This window comes from Hyperoodon ampullatus, assembly GCF_949752795.1.
Source record: "Hyperoodon ampullatus genome assembly, chromosome: 19".
Classification (NCBI taxonomy): Eukaryota; Metazoa; Chordata; class Mammalia; order Artiodactyla; family Ziphiidae; genus Hyperoodon; species Hyperoodon ampullatus.
This window is the reverse complement of record NC_136932.1, coordinates 45,626,063-45,653,773: the sequence shown is the minus strand read 5'-3', so window position 1 is coordinate 45,653,773 and position 27,711 is coordinate 45,626,063. Positions and strand designations below refer to the sequence as shown.

General features: G+C 58.3%; 1 protein-coding gene across 2 annotated transcripts in view; it reads right to left on the bottom strand.

Annotated features, from left to right (window-relative positions):
• Window positions 1-27,711, bottom strand: part of MYO18A (myosin XVIIIA) — a 96,218-nt gene that overhangs the window by 28,406 nt on the left and 40,101 nt on the right. The window contains exons 3-21 of one of the 2 annotated variants that reach the window (XM_079724719.1): window positions 19,544-19,579; window positions 17,332-17,419; window positions 17,024-17,130; window positions 16,733-16,909; window positions 16,160-16,373; window positions 15,747-15,889; window positions 15,060-15,160; window positions 14,136-14,199; window positions 13,778-13,922; window positions 13,413-13,433; window positions 11,349-11,546; window positions 11,040-11,130; window positions 10,589-10,781; window positions 9,442-9,528; window positions 7,249-7,390; window positions 6,928-7,087; window positions 6,529-6,715; window positions 5,960-6,203; window positions 3,510-3,619 (exon numbers count right to left, since the gene is read on the bottom strand). In XM_079724719.1, the coding sequence (XP_079580845.1) occupies window positions 3,510-3,619; window positions 5,960-6,203; window positions 6,529-6,715; window positions 6,928-7,087; window positions 7,249-7,390; window positions 9,442-9,528; window positions 10,589-10,781; window positions 11,040-11,130; window positions 11,349-11,546; window positions 13,413-13,433; window positions 13,778-13,922; window positions 14,136-14,199; window positions 15,060-15,160; window positions 15,747-15,889; window positions 16,160-16,373; window positions 16,733-16,909; window positions 17,024-17,130; window positions 17,332-17,419; window positions 19,544-19,579 (2,508 nt within the window). Of the gene's footprint in view, window positions 1-3,509; window positions 3,620-5,959; window positions 6,204-6,528; window positions 6,716-6,927; window positions 7,088-7,248; window positions 7,391-9,441; window positions 9,529-10,588; window positions 10,782-11,039; window positions 11,131-11,348; window positions 11,547-13,412; window positions 13,434-13,777; window positions 13,923-14,135; window positions 14,200-15,059; window positions 15,161-15,746; window positions 15,890-16,159; window positions 16,374-16,732; window positions 16,910-17,023; window positions 17,131-17,331; window positions 17,420-19,543; window positions 19,580-27,711 lie in introns of those variants that run through there. The other variant, XM_079724720.1, reaches the window with a different exon arrangement.

Genomic DNA, 27,711 nt, shown 5'->3' with positions numbered 1-27,711 from the left:
CTCTTTATTCAGCGAGCACTTTCGGTGGCTTCCGCAGCGTCAGGCCCCGCGCTGGATTCCGGGGATATAAAGATGACGGCAAGAGGAACACGCTCTCTTGTTGGGGAGCGAGACAAGAAAACGGGTGAAGTACACAGAGGAGGAGGCATCTAAGCCAGACAAGGGAGCTGTGGAAGGCACCCGGAGGAGGTGTTGCTTGTGCCGTCTTTAGATACAAGTAAGAATTAGCCAAAGTAGGGGTGAGGGCATCTCAGGCAGAGGGACTAGCACGCGCAAAGGCCTGAAAGCATAACACAGCAGGGAGCACCGAGGAAACTCCAAGTAGTTCAGTATAACTGGAGAGTGGGGAGGGCAGCAGTTAAGGGGCAAGTAGATAGGTGGGCAGGGGCCAAAGCAGATGAGCCTGTGCGCTCCAAGAGCCCCTGGACGGTTCTCTCGGGGAGGGGCATGGTCAGAGTTGCTCTTGATAGAAATCCCACCGGCACATGAGTGGAGGATGCATGGACCCCTTAGGCAGGAATCCACAGGAGAGAAGGCTAGAGCCTGACCCAAAGGGCGGAGAGGAGGGGGAGATGCGAGAGGCCTTAAGGAGATGAAGCCTTGCCCGATGTGGGGGAGGGTTAGACGAGAGGGAGGAAGGTAGGGACACATGGAGGTTTCTGACTTGTGTGGTAATTAGTTACTGGTGCCATTCTCCAAGGTAGGCAATACAAGAGAAAGAATAGGTTTGGGAGGAGATATAATCAGTTTGGTGTGGGCGTGCTGAGTTTGAGGTACTATAAAGGCGTACAGGTAGAGCAGCCCAGAAAGCAGCTAGATAGAAATGCACGTCTGGAGTGGGAGAGAGGCCTGGGCTAGAGGCATTGATGTGGGAGTCATCAATATATATGCGGTAGTTGAAGTGATAGGCGTGAATGAGGTTGCCCAGGAAGAGGGCGTAGGACAGAAAACAGATAACGGCCAAGGAGGGAGTCTTAAAGAAGAGAGAGACCTTTATTTCAGGGGCATGTGAAAGAAGGGAAGCTTAGAGGGACTGAGAAGGAAAGAACAGAGAGACAAGGGGAAAACCAGGAGCGGCATCAAAGAGGCTGAGCAGAGAATGTTTCAAAAAGAACAGAGCAGGGCTTCCCTGGTGGCGCAGTGGTTGAGAGTCCGCCTGCCGATGCAGGGGACGCGGGTTCGTGCCCCGGTCCGGGAAGATCCCACGTGCCGCGGAGCGGCTGGGCCCGTGAACCATGGCCGCTGGGCCTGCGCGTCCGGAGCCTGTGCTCCGCAATGGGAGAGGCCACAACAGTGAGAGGCCCGCGTACCGCAAAAAAAAAAAAAAAAAAGAACAGAGCTGTCAACAGTCACATGCTGGCAAGAAGCACAGAAAAGTGCCCATTAGCTCTGGCAACATGGAGGGCTTGGGAGGACAAGACCAGTCCCAGGTGTCAGGGGTGGCAACCAGGCAGCTACCGGTGGAGGAATGAATGGCAGTGGGGCAGGGGCAGCAAGAGGAAACTAAGTGTCGATGGTGCAGGGCACAAGGGAGGGTTGACGGAAGGCTCCTTTTTTTTTTTTTTTTTTTTTTTGCCGTACGCAGGCCTCTCACTGTTGTGGCCTCTCCCGTTGCGGAGCACAGGCTCCAGACACGCAGGCTCAGCGGCCATGGCTCACGGGCCCAGCCGCTCCGCGGCATGTGGGATCCTCCCGGACCGGGGCACGAACCCGTGTGCCCTGCATCGGCAGGCGGACCCCCAACCACTGCACCACCAGGGAAGCCCGGAAGGCTCCTTTCCGAACGTAACGTCTGTGGAACGTTTCTCCGCTGAGAGAAGAGCCGGCAGAGAAGGAGAGGCCGGCAGAACAGGAGAGAGAGAAGACGTATCGCTGATGGAGCAGGTCTCCGGAGAGGCCAAAGGGAATGGGTTCCGAAGCACGGGAAGAAGGGACTGGACGAGGGGAGGGAGGACACCTGTCCCACCCAGACAGGAGCGCTGGGGAAGAAGGAGGCACCTGGAGAGGAGTGTACACAGGCAGGAGGAAGCTGGAGCCTCGGTTTTACTAGCGTTTGGAGGCAAGGTCGACTGCTGGGAAGGTGCAGTGGGGGAGGATTTGAGGAGAAAGACGGAGAATGGAATAGCAGAGAAGGAGCTCGGAACAGGGGCCAGGTAAGGATGGAGCACGTGGAAAATGGGGCCCAAGGGTCCAGTGAGCCTGGAGACTGTGAACCTATAGGAATTCAAGTCCCCGCAGTTGTATAAATTTCTCCCACAGCCCTTTGGGAGCCCCAAGCCGAGGAGAGCAGACACCCAAAGGCGGCCCTTCAGGGCTGGGATTGAGCAGGGAAGGTGCTATGGGAGGCTCAGGAGAGCTGAGGGTGATGAAGGCCGAGTGACCGGAGGGCTGGACCACGGCGTCGAGACTGAGAGGAAAAGGAAGTGAAGTCAGAAGGGAATGACCGAGTGGGGTCCAGAAATGAGCGGTGTTGATGGAGTCATAGAGCGGGTGTCCTGAGAGGAAGAAAGGGGTCAGATGGGGTCACAGGTAGGAGGCTGTGGTGAGAGAGTTCAGGAGCGGAGAATTTCCAGGGATGATGAGGCGCTGGATGTAACCATGAAGGGGAGGTGGGAATGGAGGTCAAGGGTGAGAGAGAAGGGGGTGTGGCTGGGTCATCTAGAGCCACACCAAGGTCACCCTGGACACTGGCAGGTCCCGGATGGAGAGGGTAGGGAGAAGGTCTTTAAGGCCTCCATCAGTGTGGGTCTGTGACTCGGGGGGCAGCAGGAGGCAGGGGGCTTCCTGCCCTGTTCTGCACAGCAGTCTCTCTTTGAGGAGAGCCGTCCTAAGGCCTGAGATGCCTTCCGAGTCAGGCTGAGTGCCTGAGGCCAGAGCACAGTGCAGGAGGGTTCCTCGGCTCAAGGAGCCCTTTGGCTCTCTGAGGAGTTGCCTCTGGGGGTCAAGGTGACAGCCGAGAACGGCAGGGAGACATCCCTTCACACAGCCAGGAATTCACCAACCTGGCTGACAAGGGGCCTGCCCTGGGAGCCTTAGGCTCACCCTGGCACCAGGAAGGTGTTGCCACATCAATCTTCCTCCGAGGAGGGATGCCTGCCCCTCCCCTGGACAGCTTCCTGCTGAAGGAACTAGGCCCTGGTGTGGAGGTCAAGGTTGAGGGGCCCGGGTGCTACCCGTGGGGCACTCAAAACACTAGTTCTAATCTGCCACCTGGGAGGCTCTTGGGTGATTGTCTGGCTCACCAGACAGCAGGCACCCTCAGCTCGGGCCTTTAAAGGGGGTGGCCCTTCTGTGATTCCTACAGTCCGTCCGTGCCCCGGGCTGCCTTCCCCCCAGCGCACCGCCATAGCCTGGCTGCCGTGTGTCCCTGGCCTGGCCCTGGTTGGCCCAAACCAGGCACCTGAGCCAGAGCCAGCCTGGCTCTCTCTCTAGGGGAGGAAGGGCAGCTGCCTGGAGGGGTCTGAGCAGAGGGAGGAGGGTCTGGCAGGGCCGTGGGGACCCAGACCTACCCGCTTTTCATCCACCACAATGTAGTTGCGCCCGTGTTTCTTGGTCAGGTGTGGGGCCAGGACGTCGAAGCGGCGGCGGAACTCAGAAAACACCATGTGGTCAGGGTAACCTAGGGAGAGAGCGGCCCAGAGCCAGGCCCGTCAGCCTCACCTGCTCCCAGAGCCCCCAACAACCACTGATGCCCAGGCAGAGTCACCTGAAAGGGAAAAGACTGCGGGGGGAGGAGAGCCCGCAGTCGAGGTCGCCCCGGGAAAGGAGTGTGGAGAGGAAGGAGGCAGGGGCGACGGACAGGAGGCGGGAGGACAACCAGGCTGCCCCATGCTGGGACTGCAGGGATTAAACAGGGAACAGGTTCTTTTAGAAGGAAGCAACTTCCTTGTCAGTGAGGATGCAAACGGGGGATGGCCGACCACCTGGAAGGAATGCTATGGAGATAAGAGCCTGGATGACCCCTAAGATGCTTTCTAGCCTCCAGATCTATGACTCCGTGATAACCCAGAGAAGGATGTTTTGAGGACTTAATAAGAAAAAAAAAAAAAAAAGAAAATAGGGCATCGGAGAATAGCAGAGAGGAGAAGTGCAAGGGCTTAAGGTTGGAATCCTGCCCTGGCTCTTGCTATCATGTGACCTTGGACCAGTCACTCAACCTCTCTGAGTCTCGGTTTCCTCATCTGTAAATGGGGGCCCTACCACTTACCCCGCATGGTAGTCATGGTGCTTAAATGGGAAAATGTGTAGAAAGCACAGCTTGGCTCACTTGGTGGGTGTTCAGAAAGGGCTCCCTTCCTGCCTCCTTCCTGACCTTGGGCCACCAAAAAGGCTTGTAGATTCCCTTTCCCTAAAGAGTGTTACCTCTAACAGAGATTCCCTATTGTCTGGGCTTGAGGCTGGGGCAAGGTCAGGATTGTGGCCAGCGAGAGGTAACCCTGAGGCACCCCGATGACACCAGAGCCCATGGCAGTGGATCAAGAGACCCACTCTTATGGAATCACAGAATTTCAAACCAAAAAGAGGTCTTAGACCAGATATAACTCAGCCTCCAGACGTGGAAACTGAGGCCTGAGAGGGGGAGTGACTGGCTTGCTCGGGGTCACAAAGGCTGCGGCTGGAGGCGGAGCTGGACTCCAAACCCAGGCTCCTGACAACCCGTTGGGGGCTCGCTCCACCTCAGCGGCCTGGCTGGCTCTGGGAAGCCCTCCACCTGCGAGATGGGGCTGATGCATGTGCCTGATGATTGAAACAGGAGGCGGGGGCCACTGAGGGGCCAAGACAAAGTGAGCTATTGATCGTATCTGAATTGCAATTAAATTGATGGGCCGGGATAGCAGGTCTGGACGCCTGGCATCTTAATTAATCATCAGCGCCATTGATGGGGGCTGGCGGCTGGGGGCGGAGAGGGGGTCTGCTGCGGCTGGCCTCATCGATCTGCTTGTCTGAGTAAAGCACATTGATTTTGGTTCAGGGCGGTAACAATCTGGTTTTGAAATAATAAACAGCAACTCCTTATCGAGACGTGGGGACAGATCGATGATTTATTCAGAGCAGGGCTGGGAGCCCGTTTCCTGGCTTTGGCTGCTAAGGAAAAGTGACGGTGCCCCTGTGGAATGCCTCAAGGGGACCTGGCTGCGGGTCGGTGGGAGCCTGCATGCTCTTCTAGCTAAGGGAGAAAAGGGCGGAAACCTGGCAATTCGTAACTTTTCAGGCCAACGAAAACCTACTCAGAAACTGGTCTGTTTAGGTCAAATCCTGCTCTGCGACTCACGCGCTGTGTGACCTTCGGCAAGCTACTTACCCTCTCTGAGCCTCAGTCACCTCATCTGGGGATGATACTAGTACCTACATCTCATGAAGGTGTTGGGAGGATTAAAGGAGTTACAGTGTGGGACGAGTTTAGAACAGTGTCCGGTATACCGTAAATGCTCTAAGGACGTTAACTACTATTGTTATCGTCCTGTCTGGCCCCTCGTCCAGGTGGGTCCATAAAAAGGGTCTGTCTGACCTTTCTTGGGAATTTTAAGTTCTTCAGAAAGATTTAGCACTTCATTTCTCATTGCGGGGCTGGCCCACTCTTAGAGGCAGTTGCTCCACGAGGACACTGAGTCTGCTGCTGTGGGCAGAGGTGACCCGTCCAAACCAGGGAAGGTGGAAGGAGGGAGCTGTAGGAACAGGGCATGTGGGCTGGGGAGGGGAAGGGATGAGGAGGGCTGGAATGTGGAAGGGAGAGGATGGCCAGCAGGCTGGCAAGAAAAAGAGAAAGGAAAACACTGGGCTGGAGAGATGCAAGGAGAGACCCCCAGAGGAGGGAGCAGCAGAGACGAGAGATCTAGGGCCAGTCGGAGATGGGGGGGAGCAGCACCCCTCTAGCCCCACAGGCCCTGTTAGGGAGGTGGGGAGGGGCAGGGGCGGCTCTAGGAAGGGGGGGTAGGACTTGAGAGGGAAGGGGCCCCACCTTGGCGGTACATGCGCACAGCATCAAGCAGGCGGGAGCCTCGAAGCTGGGCGCGGAGCAGCGGCGCGTCCAGCTGCAGGAGCCCGGCCTCGCAGTGGTCTCCCGGGGGCAGGTCCAGCTCACTGCTGCAGCTGACTCTGCGGGAGTGGGCGGAACGGGGCTCCCCCGCCCAGCCCTCTGCCACAGGCAGGAAGCAATGCACGAAATGCAGCTTTGACTTCTTGATGGTGTCAATGAGGGCGTCCTGCCAAGGGGGAAGGGACAGCCTTCAGTGGGCTCTGACAGCCCGAGCCAAGAGACCAGGGACTGGCGCCAGCATCTCCACTCTGCGCAGGATGGCAGGTGTCCCACCGCTGGCTGGGCAGGACGTGCTAAGCCTGGACAACCCTGCCCGTACTAGGCCCGGGGAGGGGCCACGCACAGGGGGTAGCACTGCAAGAGGACCCCACCAGCAGCAATCAAGGTGAGTGGGATGCTGAGTGAGCACTGGTGACCTGAGTGTGCCCAGAAGGCCCCGGCCACCTGCCAGCGGTCGGGAAGTGCCCCAGGGCCTGCACTGGCACACTCACCACCTGCAGCTTAATCTGGATGCACAGGGACTTCTTCTTGACAGCCGCCATCCCTGTGGTGAAGGTTTTCCGCATGCTGGTGGCCCGGCGCAGCGCCAACTGTGAGCCGCCCTCCAGGCCCGCAATGGAGCCTGAGAGCACCATGGTGCTGCCCGCCCGGCCCAGAAACAGGTTGCTGATGATTTTTCTGCCAGAGGAGGGGAGGTAAAGGAGGGAAAGAAGTAACATTCAGGCAGCAGTAGAGGCCGTTCCTTTTCCCAGCTCCTAGGTCACCGTGGCCAGGGGCCTGGGTTATCTGGGCTGGGGCTGCACGTCCCACACCTGACAGAGACACTACAGAGAAACCCTCACACAGCAAGAAGAGAAAACCAGGGCGGGTGGACGGAGTGGTGTTCTTACTTCTGGGAGTCCTGCAGGAGCCGGGGGGCGTTCTGGGTGGCCGGGTTCTGCTTGGTGTAGCTCAGCCAGCCAGCCGTGTTGTACTCCACCCAGTTGGTGCCATGGCTGTGGCCCAGGAGAAAATGGTGCGGTTTGCTGCTGCGCAGGAGGGGGCTTTGGCCTGAGGGAGGAGCAAGCAAGGTTCAGGTCATCAGGGCACAGGTCCCCCAAAAGCCCATGGACTCAGTGAGCCCCCCAGGCAGTGCCAACTGGACCCACATATACATAAATGGGTTCTCAGGAGAGGAAGCAGAGGCGCTGCCCTCCAGGGGTGCCACCTACCTTTTCGGTCACCTTCCTGGGGGCCATAGTAGGAGAAAAGGCGCTCCAAGAGGGCGTCCTCAGTGGCCCCTGGCACCAGCACCTCCTCTTCCAACAACCATAGCAGGCCCTTCGCCTCATCCGTGCGGGCCAGCGAGCGGACCTATGCAGAAGGAAAGAAATCCGGCAGTGCCACATGGAGCTGTGTGAAGGGGGCTAGGACCTGTGGTCCCGACCTCACACCATAAGCACGTTACACAGATACACACGCTACAACTCCTGCCCCTCATGGCTGACATTCTGTGGAGCAGGTGGCCAGCAAGGAGAAAGAGGGGCCAGAAAGAGATCAGAGAGAGAAGCCCACGGCACAATATGATTCCTAGGACCTGTGTCCTAAGTCCCCAAAGACTGAAGGCTTCTTATTGACGCAAGCTCACATCCAGAGCCTCTCCTCCATCCTCAACCCCTTGGAGATCAGGGGGGCTTGGGTGAGCCCCCTGTTGCCCTCACTCTCTGGGCATCACCTCCCACGCAGGTTAAAGGAGATAAGGTCTTTAAGGCCCTGAGCACAGGGCATGGCCCAGAGGAAGCTGTCAATAAGAGACAGCTGCGATTAACCCTGGTTCCCCGCCCCGAGAGGGGAGAACCCAGAGAGGGCTCGGAGCACTGCAGGTGGCGTCACTACAGGGTCATAAACTCAAGTGCCAAAAGCCTAAGACAGTTGACTTAATGGCTGTGGCAGCCAAAATGGGCAGAGCTGGGGTGACCGGAGAGCAGGTGTCCCCATTTAAAGGAGACAGCCGCCACCCAGCAGCAGCCGACTGCTGTCCTGGAAGAACGTTGGCCTAGTGTTGGTAAATCCTCCAGTTTTTCAAGAGAAGGTGAAAATACTGAATTCTGATGTCTAATTCCCCATGCAAGCCAAACAACTAGGTGTGAAGGTGCCTTTTCTATGGAATTCCCAGGTCTTCCTTGGGCAAGAAGGACTCTGGCCTGGCCTCTAGGGACTGGGGACAAGAGAAGTAAGAGAAGTGCCCTTTTCCCTCTTTGACCCAAGCTGCCCAAGGGAGTCTGTGTGCTGCCCAGGAGGACACAGAAGGTGGCCAAGGACCGACGGGCAACTAAGGCCTCCGAGCAGCTGGAGCTGTATGGCAGGAATGAGCAAGAAGCCACTGGCTGGTGAGTGGCAGGCCGGGCACTGAGGGGCCCCCGTGCCCGGAGGTGCAGCTGCCCGATGCCGAGGCCCATCAGAAAGGGGAGAGCAAAGGAGGGAAGGGATGGCCAAGCCCCATCCAAACACACTATCTGACCCACTGCTGCTCCTAAGCCAGCCGTTCAACTTTCCCACACCTCCTGGGAATGGCAAAGGCTCTCGAGGGAGGCCTTGGCAGGGGCCTAGGTGTCAGGAAGAAAAGCCAGCTTCCCTGGGGAGATGTGGGACTTGGGCACTTTAAGCACTTGTCCCAGGGGGACACTCACTCTCCCGGGGCCCCACCCCCTGGGCCAGGGCCTTCCTGCAGGGAGGAGGGAGAGAGAGGTGGGACTCAAAGCAGAGGAGGGAGATCAGCAACCTGGCAAAAATGCCAATTCTCCAATAAAGCGCCTTATGCAACTTCCCTAATTGAAGACAATTGCCAAATGCCAAGTGCTCATCAGGCAGCCAGTCCCCCAGGCAGCAAGGTGCCCAAGACGCTTGCCCAAAGGGTGACAAAGACCATCCCCAGATTGAGGGGTGAGGACTCACACCCACACAGCCCCTCAGTGGGCATTTTATATCTGGGTACTGTTTCTGTGTTTGGGTGAATGCCACCTCCTCACCCTGCTCTGCTAGGCTGCACCGGTCCTCTACTTGGGGACAATGGGAGGGGATGACTATGTCCTCTGGGTCCACAGGCCCTCTCCACTGAGGAAGTGGTAACAGGGCTCCTGGCAGACACACTTGAGGCACGGCTGGCACAGGGCCTGAGCTCACCCATGGGTGGTGCTCCCCACTGCACCAGGGCAGAAGGAAGTGCCACCTTCCTGGCCAGACTGGCTGACAGCCAAGGGAAAGGGCACACAGCTCGAAAGCGCTTGGTGTCTGGGCCTGACTGCTGGGCCCCCCAACCCATAGTGTCCCCACCCAGCAGCAGCTCATATGGGGAGGGCTCTACCAAGGGAGAGGAATGGGAAGGGCAAGAAAAGGCCAGCCCAGGCCCTCCCTGGAATTCCTACCAGGGACTGATGGGAGGCCTGGTCCACGGCGGCCACAGAGTCATCTGTGGCTGGCTCCAAGTCGTCAAATGCCAGCTCGATGTTCTCCTAGGAAGGTGGGGAGGTAGTGAGCACAGGGCCGTGTGTGGGGTGCAGCCCTATGAGCAGGCCAGGTGGGGATGCTGGGGTCAGCAAGTCCAATGTCCCATCCGAGCAGGGGCTCCCATCCAACAGCCCGACTGACAGATGCTCACCACCTCTCAAGGCACAGCATTGTGTCTTTTTTGTGTGTGTGTGTGGTTCGCGGGCCTCTCACTGTTGTGGCCTCTCCCATTGCGGAGCGCAGGTTCCGGATGCGCAGGCTCAGCGGCCATGGCTCACGGGCCCAGCTGCTCCGCGGCATGTGGGATCTTCCCGGACTGGGGCATGAACCCGTGTCCCCTGCATCGGCAGGCGGACTCTCAACCACTGCGCCACCAGGGAAGCCCCGCGTTGTGTCTTTGGACAGCTAACCTTCTCCTAACCTCCTTTCACAGCGAGCTAAAGTCACGTACACACTCCTGTTACTCCCACCTGCTGATTAGGCTACGTGGAGTAAGACCACTCTCGATTTCACACACTCATCCTTGAAATACTTGAAGACAACTGTCACTTTCCTCCTGAATCTTCTCTCACCCGAGATAAATATTCTCCCCAGCTCGTTCAACTCACCTCCACATGAGGTAGGATTTCCAGATCCATCCGGGACACCCTTTTATGGGGGCGGGGGGCTAAATAATCAGTCACCATCCCAACAGCTCAGGAGACAGGGAAGGCCAGGCCCGACACACGTGGAGGCAGGAACTGCACGGTGGCAGTTCACAGGGCCTAGGCAGGTGCCTTGAAGGTGGGCAAAGAGGGGCTCCCAGGGACCCTGAATGCACCTTCGGCTTCTTGGAGAGCAAACTCTCCATAAGGAAAGCATGTAGCCTGGGCAGGAAAAGCGTCCTGCTCCAGAGACCACTGGGGGACATAAATGTCAGAGGGTAAAGGGCTGGGAAGGGAGCAGCCAGCAGGGAAGGGGGTACCTTGCTGCATCCACAGATGCCTCCCCCCCACCACTGAGGGTGCCAAGGCCAGTAGGTGAGCCTGGGGGGTGTTAGGCGGCAGGGGCAAGGTCAAGTGCTACCTCCTTGTATCTTTCCAACTCCTGCACAAAGGTGCGCTCGTGGAAGAGCCTCTGCAGCCGGTCCTGGGCGTAGTTGTGGCACAGCTCCTCAAAGGAGGCCCCGCGGGCCGACCCACCCTGCTCAGGGTTCTGGAAGCCGGGAGTGTCCACAATCATCATAGAGCAGAGTGAGTGCTGGCTGGACTTGAGAGCCCTTCACAGGGAGAGCCTGGGTCAGAGCTGCCCAGGGCAGTGCCCCCGGTGCCCAGGTAGCTCACCCCGCCCCCATCCCCATCCCCACCCAGGTGCCCAGGACCCGTGGGGAGGAATGGCCTCTCCTGCCTGCGGGGACAGTGAGCCCTCTGCTGGTGGAGGATGGCTCTGCCTCAGCAATCACACAAGCACAAAGGCATCAACCCCACCTTTGTCAAGGCAGCAAGATGAGAGCTCCTAGGCCCTGCCTGGCACTCACCTGTTCACCAGGGAGATGAGAAGCGTGAAGAGCTCGCTGTAGAGGCCGGAAGCCATGCCCTCCAAGCACTCCAGTGCACTCAGTTTGGGGCCTGTGGGCAGGAGGGTCAGTTCTATCTCCAGGTCCCTGGGACTCCCCACCTGGGTGTGCTCCCTACCCACCCAGGCCAAGGCAGCATGGGGCCCTGGGGCTGGGCCTCTCCCCCTAATGGGAGCATCTATTCACCCCAGGAGTTTGCCCACCCCAGAGATGGCAACGAGCCCAGGAAGAAGCCTCCGATCACATCCAGCAGCCAAGGGGCTCGGGTACCTGTGCCATCCCCCAGGCTGCTCTCCTCGGGGCCCTGGCGGAAGGAGGTGGAGCGCTGCAGGGTGCCGCCCTGGTGCTGGTGCTTGAAGATGGCCGAGGAGAGCTCTTCCAGGCTGCAGCCCAGCAGGTACGCAGCCTTCTGGGCCCACTCGTGGCGGGCAAACTGCCTGCGCCCAGCTATGGGGTAGAAAAAAGGACCTGACATGGTGGGTCTTCCTCCTTAGACTGTTTGCTGACCACTGTGCCCTTCAGCTCCCTTGCGCCCATAGCACTAGGGAGCAGGCATCTTCCAGAGGGACAAAAACGAGCCCTGATGACACCAGCAGGGCTTCAGGCAAAACAGGGAGAGCCAGCAGCTGCCTGTGCTTCCTGTGTCCCTTGGGGTTGGAGAGAACGAGCAGGTCCTAAAAGAGGAGGTAACGCCACACTGCGGCCACCAGAGGGCTCCCAATCGGCTGCAAAAACCCCTTTAGAGGGCTTGGCTCCAGGCGCCAACGTGGGGAAGGACAGAGCATGAGCCAGCCCACCTAGGATGAACACAAGAACTGCCTGTGCCTGGGGGGGAGTATCAGGAGAGCACTGGTGTCTCCCCCTTCCTTGGACGCATTAGGACCCTCCCGAATGCGTCCGCCAGGGGAGACCGCAAACATCCACGGTGGCCCAACAGTGGAGAGGCGAGCAAAAACTGCAGGGGAGAGGGAACAGCCCACGCGGGCAGACGCGCCTCAGCCAACACGTGTCTAATCGCGGCAATTAGGGAAAGCTAACAAGAAACAAGGTTTTACCTTCGGCAGCTTCTGTAAGGCAAAGGACCAGCATGCAGCATGCAAAGAAAAACAGCATGTTAGCAAACAGTCATCAGCTGAGCCTGCCAGGCCCAGTGGAAGGGCCCGTGGGGGTGGGGCTTTGGGAAGATGAGCAGGAGAGAAAACACAACCCCATTCAGGCTCAGAAACACAAACACACACACACACACGCACGCACACATTCACAGCCTCAAAGGATTACGTTTATGGATGTGATCACACTGACACACAAGGAAAGAGACCTGCAAAGACTTTCTATCACACATACATGGGCACACACCCTCCCCCCCCAACCCAGAAAATACTGGAAGCTCTGAGGAGGTAACAGACACTGCTCAACAAGGTCCACGTACTGACGCACCCAGAGCTCTCCACCTGCAGTCAGCGCTGAGTAGGGTTACAGGAAACCTGCACTGTTACCTCCTTGGAGTGAAAGAACTTCCTCAAGACACAGCCACACAGCCACCCACCTGCCCACCTACAAGTGTGGAGACAACTTCCTTAACTCAGAGCCTGCTTCCTCTTTGGCAGGGATGTAACCTGCTGGGATCACAAGGAACCTAACACCCAGACGCATGTTCCTCCATGCACCCACCCACCCTCCCACCCACCAGCAGTTCCTCACTCCTGCTGACAGCCTGGGGCCCTTCATATCCCAGAGGAAGATGAAGCCAATGCCCAAGGTGCTGTTCAGAAGCAGCATCCCTTTCCCTAAACTGGAGGAGAAAGGGGTGAAGAGGAACTCAGAGCATCTGACCATCAATGTAATCTCAGAGGAAGGCAAAGGAGCTCTTCCAAGCCAGACCAAGCTCCAGCCCTTCTCAAGACCCCAAGCACTGATGCTGAAGCTGCAGCCCATTCAATACCACGGTGCCTGCTGCCCCCTAGTGGCCTCTACCCTGACATGCAAGAGAAAGAGGCACCTACTACCAAACCAGTGGAGAGAAGGGAAGATTGAGGGAAAACTGGCCTTGGGAAGCCCCAGGAAGCAACACACCCTTCCCCACGTAAGCCCCATGGAGGGCATCCTGAGAGATTCCAGGATCTGAATGCAAAACAGGTAGAAACAGCTATTCCTGGGACTCTGAGAAGCCCCACTGCCAGTAAGCACCCTCTCCACCCTCAACCCTGGGGCTTCTCCCAGGCCAGTGTCCTCTGCTATGATAGAACAAGCCCAGCCCCCAGAGAGAGCCCAGGGCAAGCACCAAGAGGGGGCAAGGTGGCCCCTACACCCCAGGACGGGGTCAAGGTCAGTTACCCGCTTGCTCCTCGGGGGCCTCTGTCAGAAAGGGAACAAGAAGGAGAGTTATTCCAGGGGGACTGCTCTGAGTTAGTGCCCTTCTCTTTCCCCTCAGCCTCCAAACCCCCAAGCCCCCTGCTCTTCACAGCGCTCCCGGTCACTGCCACCTCAGTCCGGGCCTCTGGCCATCCTTGGCAGAGACGCTTCTCCAGGGGTTTGGAGACTTCTGCTCTGATGAAGGGGACGGGGAAGAGGCACAAGCCAAAGAGGGGTGTCTGATAACAGGTGAGTCTGTGCTGGGCCAGGACAAACTGGAAGTGGACTGGGCCCCCACAAGCTCTCCCAGGTGACCCGCTAGGCTGTTGGGATCCACTGCCCGTTACCTTTGGTGGCGCCTGCAGCCCCCAGGTGGTAGATGGCAGCCAGGATGAGCCAGCAGGCTTTCTGCTCGTCGGGGGAGATGCCCAGCACCTTCATGGCCGTCTGGAGCTTGCTGAACTGCTGAGCCGCCTTCTGCTTCTCCTCAGGCTGCAGCGACAGATGGGCACACTGGCACCAGATCTCAGAGGGGCTGTCCCTCTGGTATCTCCCATGTTGCTGGACCATCAGGGCGGCCAAGCTAGAGTAGAGCCGCCCAGCCTGGGCTGGGCTCCTGCTATTCCCATGAGGCACTCCAGGACATTCCAAGCTTCTCCGACCCCAAGGCCCAGGGCTGCCAACCCGTCCCCATAGGCCCCTCACCTTGGCCAGTGGTACAATCCCAAACACATTGTTCTCTGCCAAGTGGTTCAAGTGGAGCTCTGTCCTAGGGGTACAAACGAGGCATCAGCACAGTGCTTGGTCCCCATGCCAAGTCCATCTCCCTGCCAGGCTGGAGACAGAGACTCCGCTTCCAGACTCAGTCCTGTCTGCCTATCATGCCCTCCTGTCAGGCCAGCTGCTATGGCCTTTCCTAATTGGCCTGGACACCAGGTCAGAGCACTGGCCTCCCTAGGACAGGTCACAGAAGGCCCTGGTGAGAGTGTCCAGACAGACCCCTGGAAGGGAGCAGGGAAACCGCCCGAAGGGTGAGTCCAGCCAGGACTGAGACCGTGCCCTCAGTGACAAGGAGAGCTCAAGACAATAGTGCCCTGGGCTGCTTGCTCAGCGTTACATTTATCCTCTTCTCAGTGGACACAGACAGCAAGCCCGAAGGTCTAAAGGGAAGAGCCTGGCGGAGGAGCCAACGTGGATGCAGGGAGGCCAGCATGGAGGGCACTGGAAAAGGCTTGGTTTTTTGGCCCCTGTGTGGACTCAAACACCTGCTTAGCCCCATACTAGCTGTGTAACTGCGGGCAAGCCTCTGACCACCTGCATCTCGGTGTGCTTTCCTCTCCAGATCTGGCTTCCCAGGAGCACAGATCCTAGCTAGGCCCTGGGAACGCTGAAGGGTCAATGGTGCCCCTCACACATAGCCAGGTCCCCCATGTCTGGGGCCAGGGAGCTCCCGCTGGGCAGGGCCTATGGCTCATTCATCTTGCCATCCCCAGGGCCTAGCTCAGAGCCTAACACATGGCAGGCACGAAATAAACAACCGGCACGGGATGCAATCAAGTGGCAAAGCCCAGGAGCTGTCAGTGGGTGGGAGCCCAGAGCACCCTCCTTGTTCTCTCTGTCCCATCTCACCTGAGGGTGCCATCCCCACAGGCCAGCAGGTAGTAGAAGATATTGAATGTGGCCTCACCGGCTGGGCGTCGTGCCACACGCAGCTTCTCCAGAAGCATCGTCTGTGGCACAGCATAGAGGGTATGTAGGCAAGGAGGCAGTGCCAGGTCAAGCTTCTCCCACCCACACCAGAAAGAACCAGGCCCATGGGAGCGAGTGGCTGCATCTGATTCTCCAGGTGCTCACCTCATGGTCAAACCTGGGGCAGACACCAGAGCCAGGGAAGAACACAGGCCCTGCCACCCCGCCCAGCCTCCAGGCACAGTCTTCTTGGGGAGCTGGACACTTTGTGGTGAGATACTTCATTAGCATGGAAGCGAATCAGCCTCAGCTGGGCCTTACTTTACTGACAGGCCAGCCCTGCCTGTCAGTGAATCAGCCTGAGAGAAACCCCTGAGCAGGGGCCAGGGCCCCAACTAGGGTGCGGGCAACCCCAGGATGGGCAGGAAGCTGAGCCGTGCCCCATGCAGGGCAGGAGGCACAGTGGAGCAGAATGTGGAGGCTCAGGGCAAAGTAGGCCAGCCCTGCCAGGCCCAGGGTCCATCTCGTTAGGGAAGAATCCCAGGAAAAGGAGGTGCAGGAGACAGTCTGATTTCTAGGGCGTGAAATCAGGCAGCCAATCTCTTACTACCCTGGGTGTCCCCTCACCTGAATGGAGGCTGAGGCCACCTGGCCGGCTTGGTCAAAGTCCAGGGAGAGGATCTGGGAGAAGCGGGTGGCGTTGCCATTCATGATGGTGGGGCTGTTCCCAAAGGCTTCCAGGAGGGTGTACAGAGCCTGCCACTTGTCCACTGCAGAAGACAGGCCCAGGGCCCATCAGGAAAGCCACGGGCAGCTTGCCCCCAGCCACAGGCTCCAGAGGCCCAGGGAGAATGGGAGGCCCAGCCCATGGCTGCTCCTCCAGCACCTGAAGGCTCAGTGACTTAGACCAGACTGCTGAGGATCGCGGGGTTTTGTGGACACGGAGAGGTCAGGGAGAAGAAGAGTTGGCACCTCGGCGGGGCCTCCACCCCCACACCCCTCTCCAGCCCATTCTGTTTCCCCGGTTGCCCCTGCCTCACCAGAAAACACCTTATTCCCGCTGGTGCCTGCGATGGTGGCCAAATACTGCACCAGATGCTGACAGCTGGTGGTCTTGCCACTGCCACTACTGCCCAGGAGGATGATGGACTGGTCCTGACGGCTCATCAGCATCGCCCTGTATGCGGTCTGGGCCACGGCATAGATGTGGGGGGCCATGTCCTCCCGCCGACACCCCTTGAACATGTGCATCACCTTGGGCGCAAGAGGGACGGAAGGAAGGGATGGGCGCTCTTAGCCGGCTCCACACGGACAGCCCTCACCCCCAAGGTCCACATCTTTCTGGGCTTTTCACTCCAGGGGAGCCAGAAGGTTCTGAGGCTAAGGTCATGCATGGAAATGCAGATACCAGCCAAGTCCTGGCCTCTGTGAGAGGTCGGGGGGGGCTTCTGTCCCCACCCCTTGAAATGACTCCTCTTCCCAAGGCCACTGTGAGAGTGGATGGGAGCCCCGTGGGATGCCAAGGGGAAGGGGTACAGTCGGGGAAAGTGGGCAGGGGGTAGGGGATGGGGGGGCGGTCTGTGGGGCCACATCGTAGCTGAGGGGGGCTGCACCTTCTCCGAGTACACAGCGGGGGCCCCCCGGGGGCTGAGGACCAGCAGGCTGGGGCCGGCGTACGTGTGCAGCAGGCTGGCACCATAGCGCTGGCGCAGCGTGTGCAGGACGCTGGACTCATTGAGGTACACCAGCGAGGCCAGATCCTCCAGACGGTCGCAGGAGGGAGCATTAGCCTGTGTGACAGGACAGGCGGGCGGGCACTGAGGAACAGATCCAGTCTGCTCTGCCAGCGGACGGCCTGGCCAGCCTGGCCCACCTCCTGTGCCCTCCACCAGCCTCCTGCAAACCTTCTCCACGTCATCCTCGTCCACATCCAGGATGGCTCCATCATGGTCTAGTTTCACGCGCACCTTCCCCTCGGGCAAGCTGAGCTCCTCGGATTTGAGCTGAGTGGCTGCAGAGCAGGGACAGACAGACAGACATGGACCCGGGAAGCCGTGGCAGCCCTCTTTGGGCCCTTCATGGTCCTGCCTTCTCCCCACTGTATCACCCGCCTCTCCTTGCTCACCACTCAGGCCTCTCCAGACCCAGAGGCCCACCCACCACCCAGCCCTGAAACCAGAGAGGCCCAGGCCCTGGGTCTCCCCAGACTCACCCAGTGAGAAGCCATCCTTATGGACCAGCCACACCCTCTCTGTCTCATACCAGGCCTCCTCAGCTGCGATCTGCTCTTCTGTCTTCACCTGTCAGAGGGAGGGGAAGAACAGTCAGACCCTGTTCTGGAAAGCAGACAAGGACAGCAGGAGAGAGGGGACGTGTGAGGGGAAGGGCTTCCGGACGAGCCACTGGACGAGGGGGACAGGTGGGTGGCAGACACAGGACGGGAGACGTCAGAGATGTCAAAGGAGGAAGGTGGGGAGGCCAGGAGCTGGTGGCGGGTGGTCCTGAGGAGCCCTGAGGAGCCCTGAGGACAAGGACACAGAGCTAGGGACCCTGACAGCCCTGAGGGTCTGGAGAGACAGGGACACATGGAGTATGTGCCTAGGAGAGAGCAGATCCCAGGAGAGCAAATCACCAGCCACCCTCTTGCTCCCTCCCTGCAAAGACTGTAAGATCAGTATCCCGAGCCTCCAGCCCTCACCCTGGGCCACAGCTGCTGTGACCTTACAGGACTGGCTTCTCCATTCATCCACCTAACAGGCCCTCCTTCACCAAGCTGGGAAAGGGCATTTCCTCAAGATCTGAGAATGTCTTCCAAGGACTTCAGTGTAAAATGATGGGTGAGTCCTAGCCTTGACCCTGGTCTTCCCTCCAGAGGATGCTCTCCTGGGCAGGGGCAGTGCCCAGATGCACATGCTAGCCTCCCTGCTCCCCCTCCGTGCCTCCTCAGAAGGAGCACAGACCCATGGGGACGTGCTAAGGCCATACAGGGGCATGAGGCAGCATGGCCAGGGACACGAGGCAGAGGCAGGGGTAGCAGTGCTCTGTCAAATACAGGAAGAGACTTGCATGCCACAGGGATGGGCATGGGAATGGGTATAAAGGGGCTGGGAGCCTCCGGAAGCCCAGGTGGTCACCGACCAGGAGGAGGCATTCACGGGCATTGTCAGGGTGTAGGGCTGCCAAACTTGGCACCCCTAAGAGACCTGAGCTGGTCAGCAATGGTGCCTGGGGGAGCTGGGCAAACAGGAGCGGGGCCTGGCCCCCATGGCCCATCAGGCTCCTTTTGTCATGTGGGCAATGGGGCAGCAGGGTCATCCAGTGTCCTTTGGTGGGTGGATGGTCACCCCCAACATGAGCAGCCCCCAAGCTAGCTCTATCCCCCAACTCTCTGGGGATCCCCAGCTGCGAGGTACAGTTAGTCTCCTAGGGTCTCCCACCCTCAGGAAACCGACCTGGGGCCAAGGTGTAGACACTGCTCTGTGACACTGACCCCCTGGGTGAGGGATTGGAAAGGACAAGAAACAAGAATAACAAATACGTTATTTGTTACATTTCCTGGAGCTGAAAGAAAAAAGATCTGGGTTCTACTCCCAGGTTGGACTCTGGCTTCAGATAACTCCCTCTCCCTCGCTGACAGCCCTTCTGGGCTATAGAGTCAGAAGGCTGATTTACACAGCAGTCTCCAGACTTTGCATATCATGGGCCAGTGAAATTACCCCTCAAATAGGAGGATCACTATGGGGCTGTCAACCTTTTAAGTGAAGACATCCAAAAAAGGCTGGTTCTTTATATTTGAAATTAACTTTATAAAACAAAATTACTTCTTTTTTTTTTTCAAATCATGAGACAGGTGAAACCTTTGTCTTGAATGGGCATGTTGTATGGGTCCAGGGTTTGGAGACTGATGAATAAGGTGACATCAAAGGACCATGGCCTCCAGCTAGTTCCTTTAGAGCTAACCTGAAGACAGGTTCCCATATTGGCCAGCAGGGGGAGAGAGAGGATGCGCATCTTCAGGCTTCAGAGAGGGGAGGGGGTGGGGGTAGGGTTGGTAGGGGTTCAGCCTCTCCAGCTTTCTCTACCCAGAGAGAGCAGAATTGAAACACCTAGAAACCAAAACTCTGGCCAGGCCCTTGGGGTTCTGTGGCTAAGAACCATGCGCCACAGAGGCCAAACTGAGTGGCGACCCTCAGTCTAGACACTCCTCCAGGGCCTGACACAGAGCTGCCCCATGTCCAGCTCCTGGCACTGCCTCCCCCAGGGGTCCCCCCCAGATACCACGTGAGGTGGGAGCCAGAAGGGGAAAGGGGCCTTACACTCCAGCACAAGGCCCGGGCACAGACGCCAGCCGAGGTACAGGCCGGGGGTGGCGGGTGGTCACCAGAGGAAGCGGAGGGCTCCTGAGGGGGGCAGGAGTACCCTACCTGGCTGTGGGCAGGAGAGGCGGCCTCAGGGTCCAGCTACCAGCAGCAAGCAAAGAAGAGAGAGAGAGGAAGAGGGGTGAAGACAAGCAGACCGTTGGCATGTCCCCTTCAGCAAGCACCCCGGGCCAAGTGGAGGGGAGAGGGGCGTAGCACCAGGAGGTGGACGGCAGGAGGGCTGGCCCGGCAGGTACATTGTACCTAGTCAAGGAGAGGCCAGGCCAGGAAGGAGAGGCCCTGCTTGGTGAAGAAACACTTGGTACCATCAGACTCCTCAGAGGAGATGCTCTGATAAGTCACTCCCTGCGGCAGGAGCGAGCCTCTCTGCCTCAGGCTACAGGCCCTCCTGGGCTGGCCATCCAGTCCATTCTGAATTGCCCTCCTCTTCTGTGTTGCCAGGCCAGACCACCTCACCACAGCCAGGGCCTGGGACCTCTGGGAGCCTCTGGCCTTATCTCCAGGGCATTTCCCAGCCCAGCTCCCCTGTAGCCACCAGCTGCCCCTGGCCTCCAGACACACACCCAAGGGTGCCACTCCCCAGGCCAAGGGTGGCCCTTCAGAGCTGTCACCCCTGCCTAGCTCATCAAACAGGACCACCAGCAGCCCCAAGTCTAGGACTCCTTCCTCAGACTCCCACTGCACCCCTGCACCACTCCCACCCCATGGCAAGCAGAGATAGCACCCATCCAGGTCCACCTGCCAACTGCCCAAGAACCAGGGGACTGTGGACAGACCCGGTGGCCAGCCTCGACCTCCCCATCTTTGTCTGGTTACTTAAAGGCCTTTCTGGAGAGGAAGGGGAGTCAGCCAGGCCTTGGACCTTGCCTGTTAGAAATGGGCAAGGAGCTAACAGGCCCCACCTGGGTCTGGAGAGCCAGGGCATCAAGAAAGGGGAGTGTCTTCTCCCTGCCTCGCACCCACCAGGCCCTGGCACCAAGATATGCCCTCCGGGGCGAGAGACTGGGGCCAGAGAAGGGGCTGGATCTCCAGCCAGAGGGGTCCCTCCCACAGGTTCCCTAGAGGAACAGGCCTCACTGTGCTCAGACCCTCCACAGTGCCCTTCTCTCATTTCTTCCAATGGGAAGCCCATGTGAGGGCCCCCAGGCCTCCAGGGAGCCACACTTCCATTGTCAGGTGGGCCTACACACACAGACACACACAGTCTGGCCAGAAGCCCCAGCCAAGAGGAGACCAGGGACTGGGAACCACACGTGAGAGGCGGCATTACAGGAGCTGTGAAGATCCTCTCAAGCCGCTGGTGGGCCTCCTCCGTGGGGGTCAGCTGGACCTCGGGGGCAGCTCCTGCCTAAAGGTCAAACCACTATTAGTCCCGGCCTGGGGAATTGGGGCCACAGCACACCAAGCTTCTAGCTCAGGAAGCCACTGGGACCCCCGTGGGTTAGTGGAATAGGGTCAGGGAGGCAAGCCAGGCACCAATTTGAGTTTTTAAGCTCTCAGATGAGAATAAAAACAGGTGCCTGGGAGTTCTAGGGTTAATTCTTCCCACCACTTTAACCATTCCAGCACCAGGACGGCCCGTTCTCACACGCATCCTCTGGCCCCTGCCCTGGGCCCAGGCGACAGGTGGCTGAACTCCAGGTTGGGGCCCATCTCAGCCCCAACTCCACCTGAGTGAGAGGCGGAGGGACAGGGAGCCAGAGGGAAGGCAGCCGGCCCAGGAAACGGGCGCATGATGCTCTCTGGCTCCTTGGAGGTTCTTCTTAGGGGCCAGTGGTTCGCCTCACACCAAAACGCCCCTGCCAGCTCCTGTGTGCCAGGAGGTCACTCCTCTGATGCAGAGTGGGCCAGGAGGGGCGAGGGAAGCTGCCGCCTGCTCTTTTCTGAGTTCTGCAAAGCCCGGGAAGAATGGGACGGGGAGCAAGGCAAGTCTGAGACCTTAGGAATCCTAGCAGGCAGCAGGCAGAGAGGAGGGCCTCTAGGGCCTGGGAGACAGGACAGGTCTTTAGGTGGTACCCTGCCCCATTTCCCCCGACTGTCCCCTTTCAGCCAGAAGGAGCACGCAGGAGCACAGAGAGGCAGTCGTGAAACTTGACGCGTCGCTCCACTCAGCCACCCACCCAACTCCTGAGGCCCCAGAAGGGTCCACAGAACGGGAAAGCTTGAAGAGAAATGCCCCCCAACCCAAGGACCAGCCAAGCAGGCATCACCTTCCAAGGGAAAGGGCTGGACAGATCGTCCTTGGCCCTCCCCTGTGCCTCTCAGCCTCCTGTCCCACCCAGAGGGCACTTTGTGGACAGATAGGACGGCAGATACAAAGGGGGCGCACTGTGCTCCTTTGCCACCCAGGCCCAGAGCTCCTCAAGAGTCCTGCTGCCAGAGGGACAGCTGGCCAGGCCTGAAGAAGTAGTGACGGCGACGATGGTATCAATAAGCCCTGTTACCAGCATCACTATGGATGCTACCAGTTACGGAGCACCCACCACACCAGGGATTAGGCTCAGAGCATTCATTCCCTGTATCCTTTCTAATCTTCACAGCAACCCTACAAAGTAGGTATTATCCCTTATTTGCAATTCTAAAATCCAAAAAGCTCTCCAAAACAAAAGATTTTTCGTAACTGTTTTGGTGGCAAAACCTGACTGTTTAATCTCCCCCCTCCGCAGCATGAACATTCATCATTTTCCCTGTGGAAATATTAATGTGTTTGGTCACGAGTTGCTGCTCATTACGTACAGTGCATGACAGTCTCAAATACAAAAATCACTAATTTCCAAAATACTTCTGGCCCAGGGGCTTCAGAGGAGGGATGGTAGACCTATGTGATCCCCACTCGACAGATGAAGGCTCAGAGATGCTGAGGTCCCACAGGAGTGAGTGGCTGGGGATGGGATGTGGGCACAGGCCACCTGACCCCAGAAATTCTATCTTTCTACCCTCTCACTGATCTGCTAAGACTCTGATCCTCGACTTGGGATCTGGGGCCTCAAGCTGATACCATGTAGCTGGGGGCCAGGCCCCAACTCCCTCGCAAGTGTGGAAGAGCAGCAGCATGCAGTTAACAGGTCCCCTGGGTTCTGGCATTCGGTGAAGGAAAGCCATGCAGCCCCTGCCATCGGCACGTGGCCCGGGCCCAGCTTCGCCGTCATGCGGGGCTTGTGGAAGAGCCTCGGGAAAGCTGGCTGCCAGTCCTCAGGTGAGGGTGGTGAGGGAGGGTAAGAGGTTAGTGACACACTCAGGTACCTCCTGCTGCACGTCAGGGGCTGGTGACTTGTTCTGTCGCAATCCAGTGAGGTTCGACTTGAGGTTCGGGTCGGCGGAGCCTGGGTCCGCCAGCTCTTCCGGCTGGGCTGGGGAGCCTAGCTTCTCTGAGGCGTCCACCGTCTCTGGGGAGACTGGCTTCCCCGAGGAGCCTGGCTCCTGGCTGGAGGGCTTCTCCCCCTTCCCGGGAGACTGCCTGCCACGCGGCCTGTGGTCCTTGCCCCTGCCCCGAGACATCAGGCTCCGCAGGCCCGCGGAGAGCTCATCCTTGGCGGCCTCCTTCTCTGCTTCGGACTTAGGCCGAGCAGGGGGAGCGGGAGGGGCTGGCTTTTCTCCCTTCCTGCCTTGAGCTGGGTGCTCAGGAGATTTGACCCCTCTGCCCGCAGGCTCCTTGGCGCTCCCAGGTTCCTCACCAGGCAGCACCTTGCTCACCACCTTCCTCACCGCATTCGCCACCCTCTTCCGGGACAGGCCCTGGGCCTCCTCGCTGGGGCCTTCCACTGAGGCAGTCCTCGGGCCGTTCATGGTGAGTGTGGACGCAGGGCTCTTGGCTCTCTGGGGAGCCTCTGAGGGTACAGGGCTGGTGGAAGGCTGAGGACTCTTAGATGGGCCACTGCTGCCCTTTGAGCTGCCCTCTAGCTACAGTCACACAAATACAGGGAGACATTAGCATCAGCCCGTGTCCCTGCCCGCCCCACATAGAGGAAGTAAGAGGTGTGACCTCACATCTAGTCGTGGAACAGACCTTCCATTCATCCAACAAACAACACAAGCTCCAAGAGGCCGCCCCAGGAAGCCCCCTTTCCATCTTCCAGATAGAACAACTGCATCGAAGAGTTTGGCTTCTCTCTCCCATAAAGCACAGCAGGTCACCTGCCGTCTATCTCCAGGCTTAGCAAGGAGCGGTGAGAGGCCAGCACAGGGTGCCCAGAGGCCCATGAGGTACCCCAGAGTTACTGGCTTATGTCAGGACAGCAACTAAGCCTGGATCCCAGGAGGCCTGCTCCCTCACAGCCCAAACACAGCAGAGACGGAGCATGGCGAGGTCAGACACCAATTCCTACCATCAATCCTGGGCCTAACTCTGGGGCTTCCTGCCTTTGTGGTCCCTGGTCCTTCTATCACCCAACTTCCTCTGTAGTCAGACCCAGAGCCTGCCCATCCCAATAAAAACCGTAGTTAGGAAGTAATACTTGGCCCGCAGATATGCCAAGCCTCCTCCCTCCCCACTCCTCTGGGTTGAGGCCCCTGTCTACCCCTCACCCACACTCTTCAGAGCTGCAGAAACCCAGTGCTGGCCCAGGAAGCTTCCACCTCAGCCTGCTTTCTGCCAGTCTGCCTGCAGTTTTCCTTGTGCAAACCTCTCAAGGGCTGGAGGCCTCCTAGCTCCCAGAGTGTGCACGTGGAATGGCAGGAGTAAGAGGTGGCAGCTGCAGCACTCAAAGGGTTAAGCACTCAAGCGACCACAGCTCCACTCTGTCTAGGCTCAGCCAGCCTCTGGGCACCTAGGAGTCCACTGAAGATGCTGGCACACTCTGCCTGGTGAGGACTGTCTGCGGTCCCGAGGGACCACCACTGGGCAGGCCCAGCTGGCTAATGGCAGGGCAGTTTCCTGCAAAGCCAAGCCACATTGTCTGGGAGAGCCAGGTCAACCTAGGGGCTCCTTGCTGGTCAGGCAGTGCCCTGCCACTAATGAGCTGTGCCTGAGTCCTCGTTCCCCAAACAGTGACCTTGGTTCTAGGGTGTACCTGGCTGCCATCTCTGTTGAAATGCAGGAGGGCACTCACAGAGCGGACAGACGTCTGGCTGCCATGTGGACAGAAACCCACGTCCTGAGCAGAACTGAGCCAAACGACCTCAGCCCAGGCCTCAGGTACAGGGTGGCCCTGCTGCAGGGGTGGGAAAGGGAGGCCTTGAAGGGGCCTCTTCCTCAACCTCTTGGGCCAAGAGTGTTCAGTGGCATGTCAGGGCCCTGCAGAGCTGCCGTGGCCCCAGCTGCTGGGCCTCACTGCCTGCCCCCCATTTCTGGCTTTCCTCCCATGCCTTCTAACTGAAGCTCATGATGACAACGACAATGATGATAGTAACTGCTAACACTTAAACGGAGCTTATTATGTGCCAGGCAGTCTTCTAAGCACTTTACACATAATTTTCCCCCCCCAAATCCGGCATTCTCCAAGGCCCCTCCCTCACAAATCTCAAACATATCCCCTTGAAATCACCCTGACCTTGCAGCACTGCTTACAGGTCAGGTGGAAGCCATAACACCTGGCTAATCAAATCTCCACTCAAGGAAGGGGTGTCTGTGGGGGGCGGGGGGCAGGCACCATGTGGGGTAACGAAGTACAGATGTGTTTTGTGATCCAGCTCTGTTCCCGAGCCCTGGGCACCCCTGCCCCCTAGATCAACAGCAGCCCTCTCCTAACTACACATCTCTGGACCTGGCTGTTCTAGAACTGTGTCCCCTCTCTTGCCTTCAAAGTGTCCAACTTTATTCAGGGTCTCTATCCCAAGGCAGAATGACTTGGTGGGGGGGTAGTGGCACTGCACGGCTGGAGTCTGTCTCTAGGTCACCCGCGCTGAGCAGCTGACAGGGTCTTGGGAAGAGACAGCAGCAGCTGCAGTGAAATCCCTCCCCGGCCTTGGCTTGTGCCACCCAGAGCAGGACGAAGAATCCCAACAGCTGAGTTCTCACTTGTCTGCCTAAGTCTCTCCAGCCCCAAAGAGTTCAGGAAACCAGAACTATAGGTAGGAACTAAAGAGGGGGCTTAGGGACAGGTCCCCAACATGCCTTGGCATTGCCATCTCCTTCACACGCACCAGGTTGGCATCACACATGCTGCACTTCCTGTCACTTTACTGGAATTCCCTCTAGCCATCCCACATGGCAAGGGGCACCCTGCCGTGCCTGCCTGCTCCGTGGAACTGCCTCCCAGACTAGGCCTGGGCTTGTGGACACTCTCTCTCTCTCTCTCTCTCTCTCTCTCTCTCTCTCTCTCTCTCACACACACACACACACACACACACGGGTCTAGGAGAAGCACTTACAGCCCCTTCCTCCTTGGCAGGAGGACCAGGCTTCGGCAGAGTTTTGTCCTCCTCTTTAACCTGAGGGAGCAGACAAAGAAGTCACTTTGCAGTTCAGAGGTCAGGGTGGGCAGACCCAGCACTAAAAGCACAGAAGGAAAACATCCAAGCCGTCGCTCTCTCTCAGAGGCAGAGCTCCTGAGTGCTTAGGAGTCCTGGGCCCATGGACTTGAGCAACAGATATCCTATCCTGGGGTCAAAACTGTCCAGTGACAACTTCAAGAATGAAGTCTCTGGGGGGGTGGTTTAAAGCCAAGTACCCTTTGCCCTCAGTGACCAGCCACGTGACCCACCTAGGCTGCCTAAAGAGGTCCACCCATGAGAGCGACATCATGGCCTTGGTTACAGGGTGAGAGAAAGATCCAGCTAATTCAACTCGGGCTAAACTACAAGAGCCACTCCCAGCTCAGACAGGAAGTGGTCTGAACAAGAGCCTCCCTGACCTAGGGACTGAGGAGGAGGGAATGACCCCAGCGTGGGGGGCCGGCTGGGCCAGCAGAGCTCAGTGTGGGGTAATAGGTGGCCCCTATCAGGCTGGCTCAGGCTTGCTTCTAGGTCCGTATGATTTCCCCCAGCACAGAGCCTGCGTGCCTTCCCAACCAGAGCGCTGAGCTCTGGCTGGAGGCAGGAAGTCGGGCAGAGGCGGGGATTCAGGAGGCCAGATATCTTCCCAACCTCAGACCCACAAAACTCTGCCAACCATGCAGCTGAGGGAGGCAACCCCAAGGATAGGGGTGGGGCATGGAAGAAGGAAAGATGCCTGGGCTCTGGGGTTTGTGCCCAGCCCAGGAGCTGGTCGGCCCAAGTCAGAGGGGAAGAGTAGAGTCAGGGGCAAAGGGCAGAGACCATAATATATCCGGAAAAAGGACAGACAATATGGCCACACTGATGGTTCTTTCAGCTCAGAGCCTGGCTCAGAACAGACCCAGAGGACCAGGCCTCAAGTCTGGGAGAGGCTTCTCCCCTCCCGCTGCCCAGCATCTCTTCCTCCAAAAGCTCAGGCAGTCCTCATGGATTTTATTTCTCTTCTTTCCCCAGCCACTTAGGACTGTAGGAAAAGGACAGGTCTGCCACCAGCCCCACCCCATCCTCAGCATGACTCCTTCCCAGCACAGGGGCAGGAGCATGGGAAGGTGTCCTTGATTCCTAATGGAAAAGATCCTTAGAAACTCATCCAAAATCATTTTAATCATCCACCTGGGGGGACTCTCCATTTGCAACCAGGGTCCATGGCTAGTTTTGACCTCTAATTAGCAGTGCCTGGGGCACTGACCAGCATGATGGCCGCTGCAGTTTTAAAGCTAATAGCCCATAGAGCTTTTTACAATGGGCTCAAGCTTCAATGTTAGTACACGGTGCCACGGACAGAGGGAAAATGGCGATTATTCATCAGAGTGGACTCCACGACTTTAGAAATTAGGATTGGAACAGAGAAAAGGAAGGGAGGGGCTGATGGAGAGGAAAGGAAGAGGAGTGGGAGAGCCTAGGTCTGCACCTGCTGCCCCTACAAATGCCCATCACTGCCCAACCCCCCGCACCATCGCACCGTGCATTAGCTCCCAGACCCACAGGTTAGAGGGACAGCAAGTGTTCACACCCAGACACACTCATTACTGCACACAGTGCTGTTAGCTCGGGCTCAGGGATGGCCCAGATTCCAAGTCCACTCCGTGTCCTTCAGCAGCTCCAAAGCTGTCCTCCTTCCAGTGGCTCAAGCTTGGGACCTCAAGGGTCTTCCCCCAGTGGCGAGGCACTGAGGGAAACAGCGGCTGCCCCCTGAAATGTCTGGGACACCAGACCTAGCTCTGAGCTCAGCTCTGGATTTAGCCCGAGGCTGACTCACTGTCCCTCCCCCACCCAAAGGG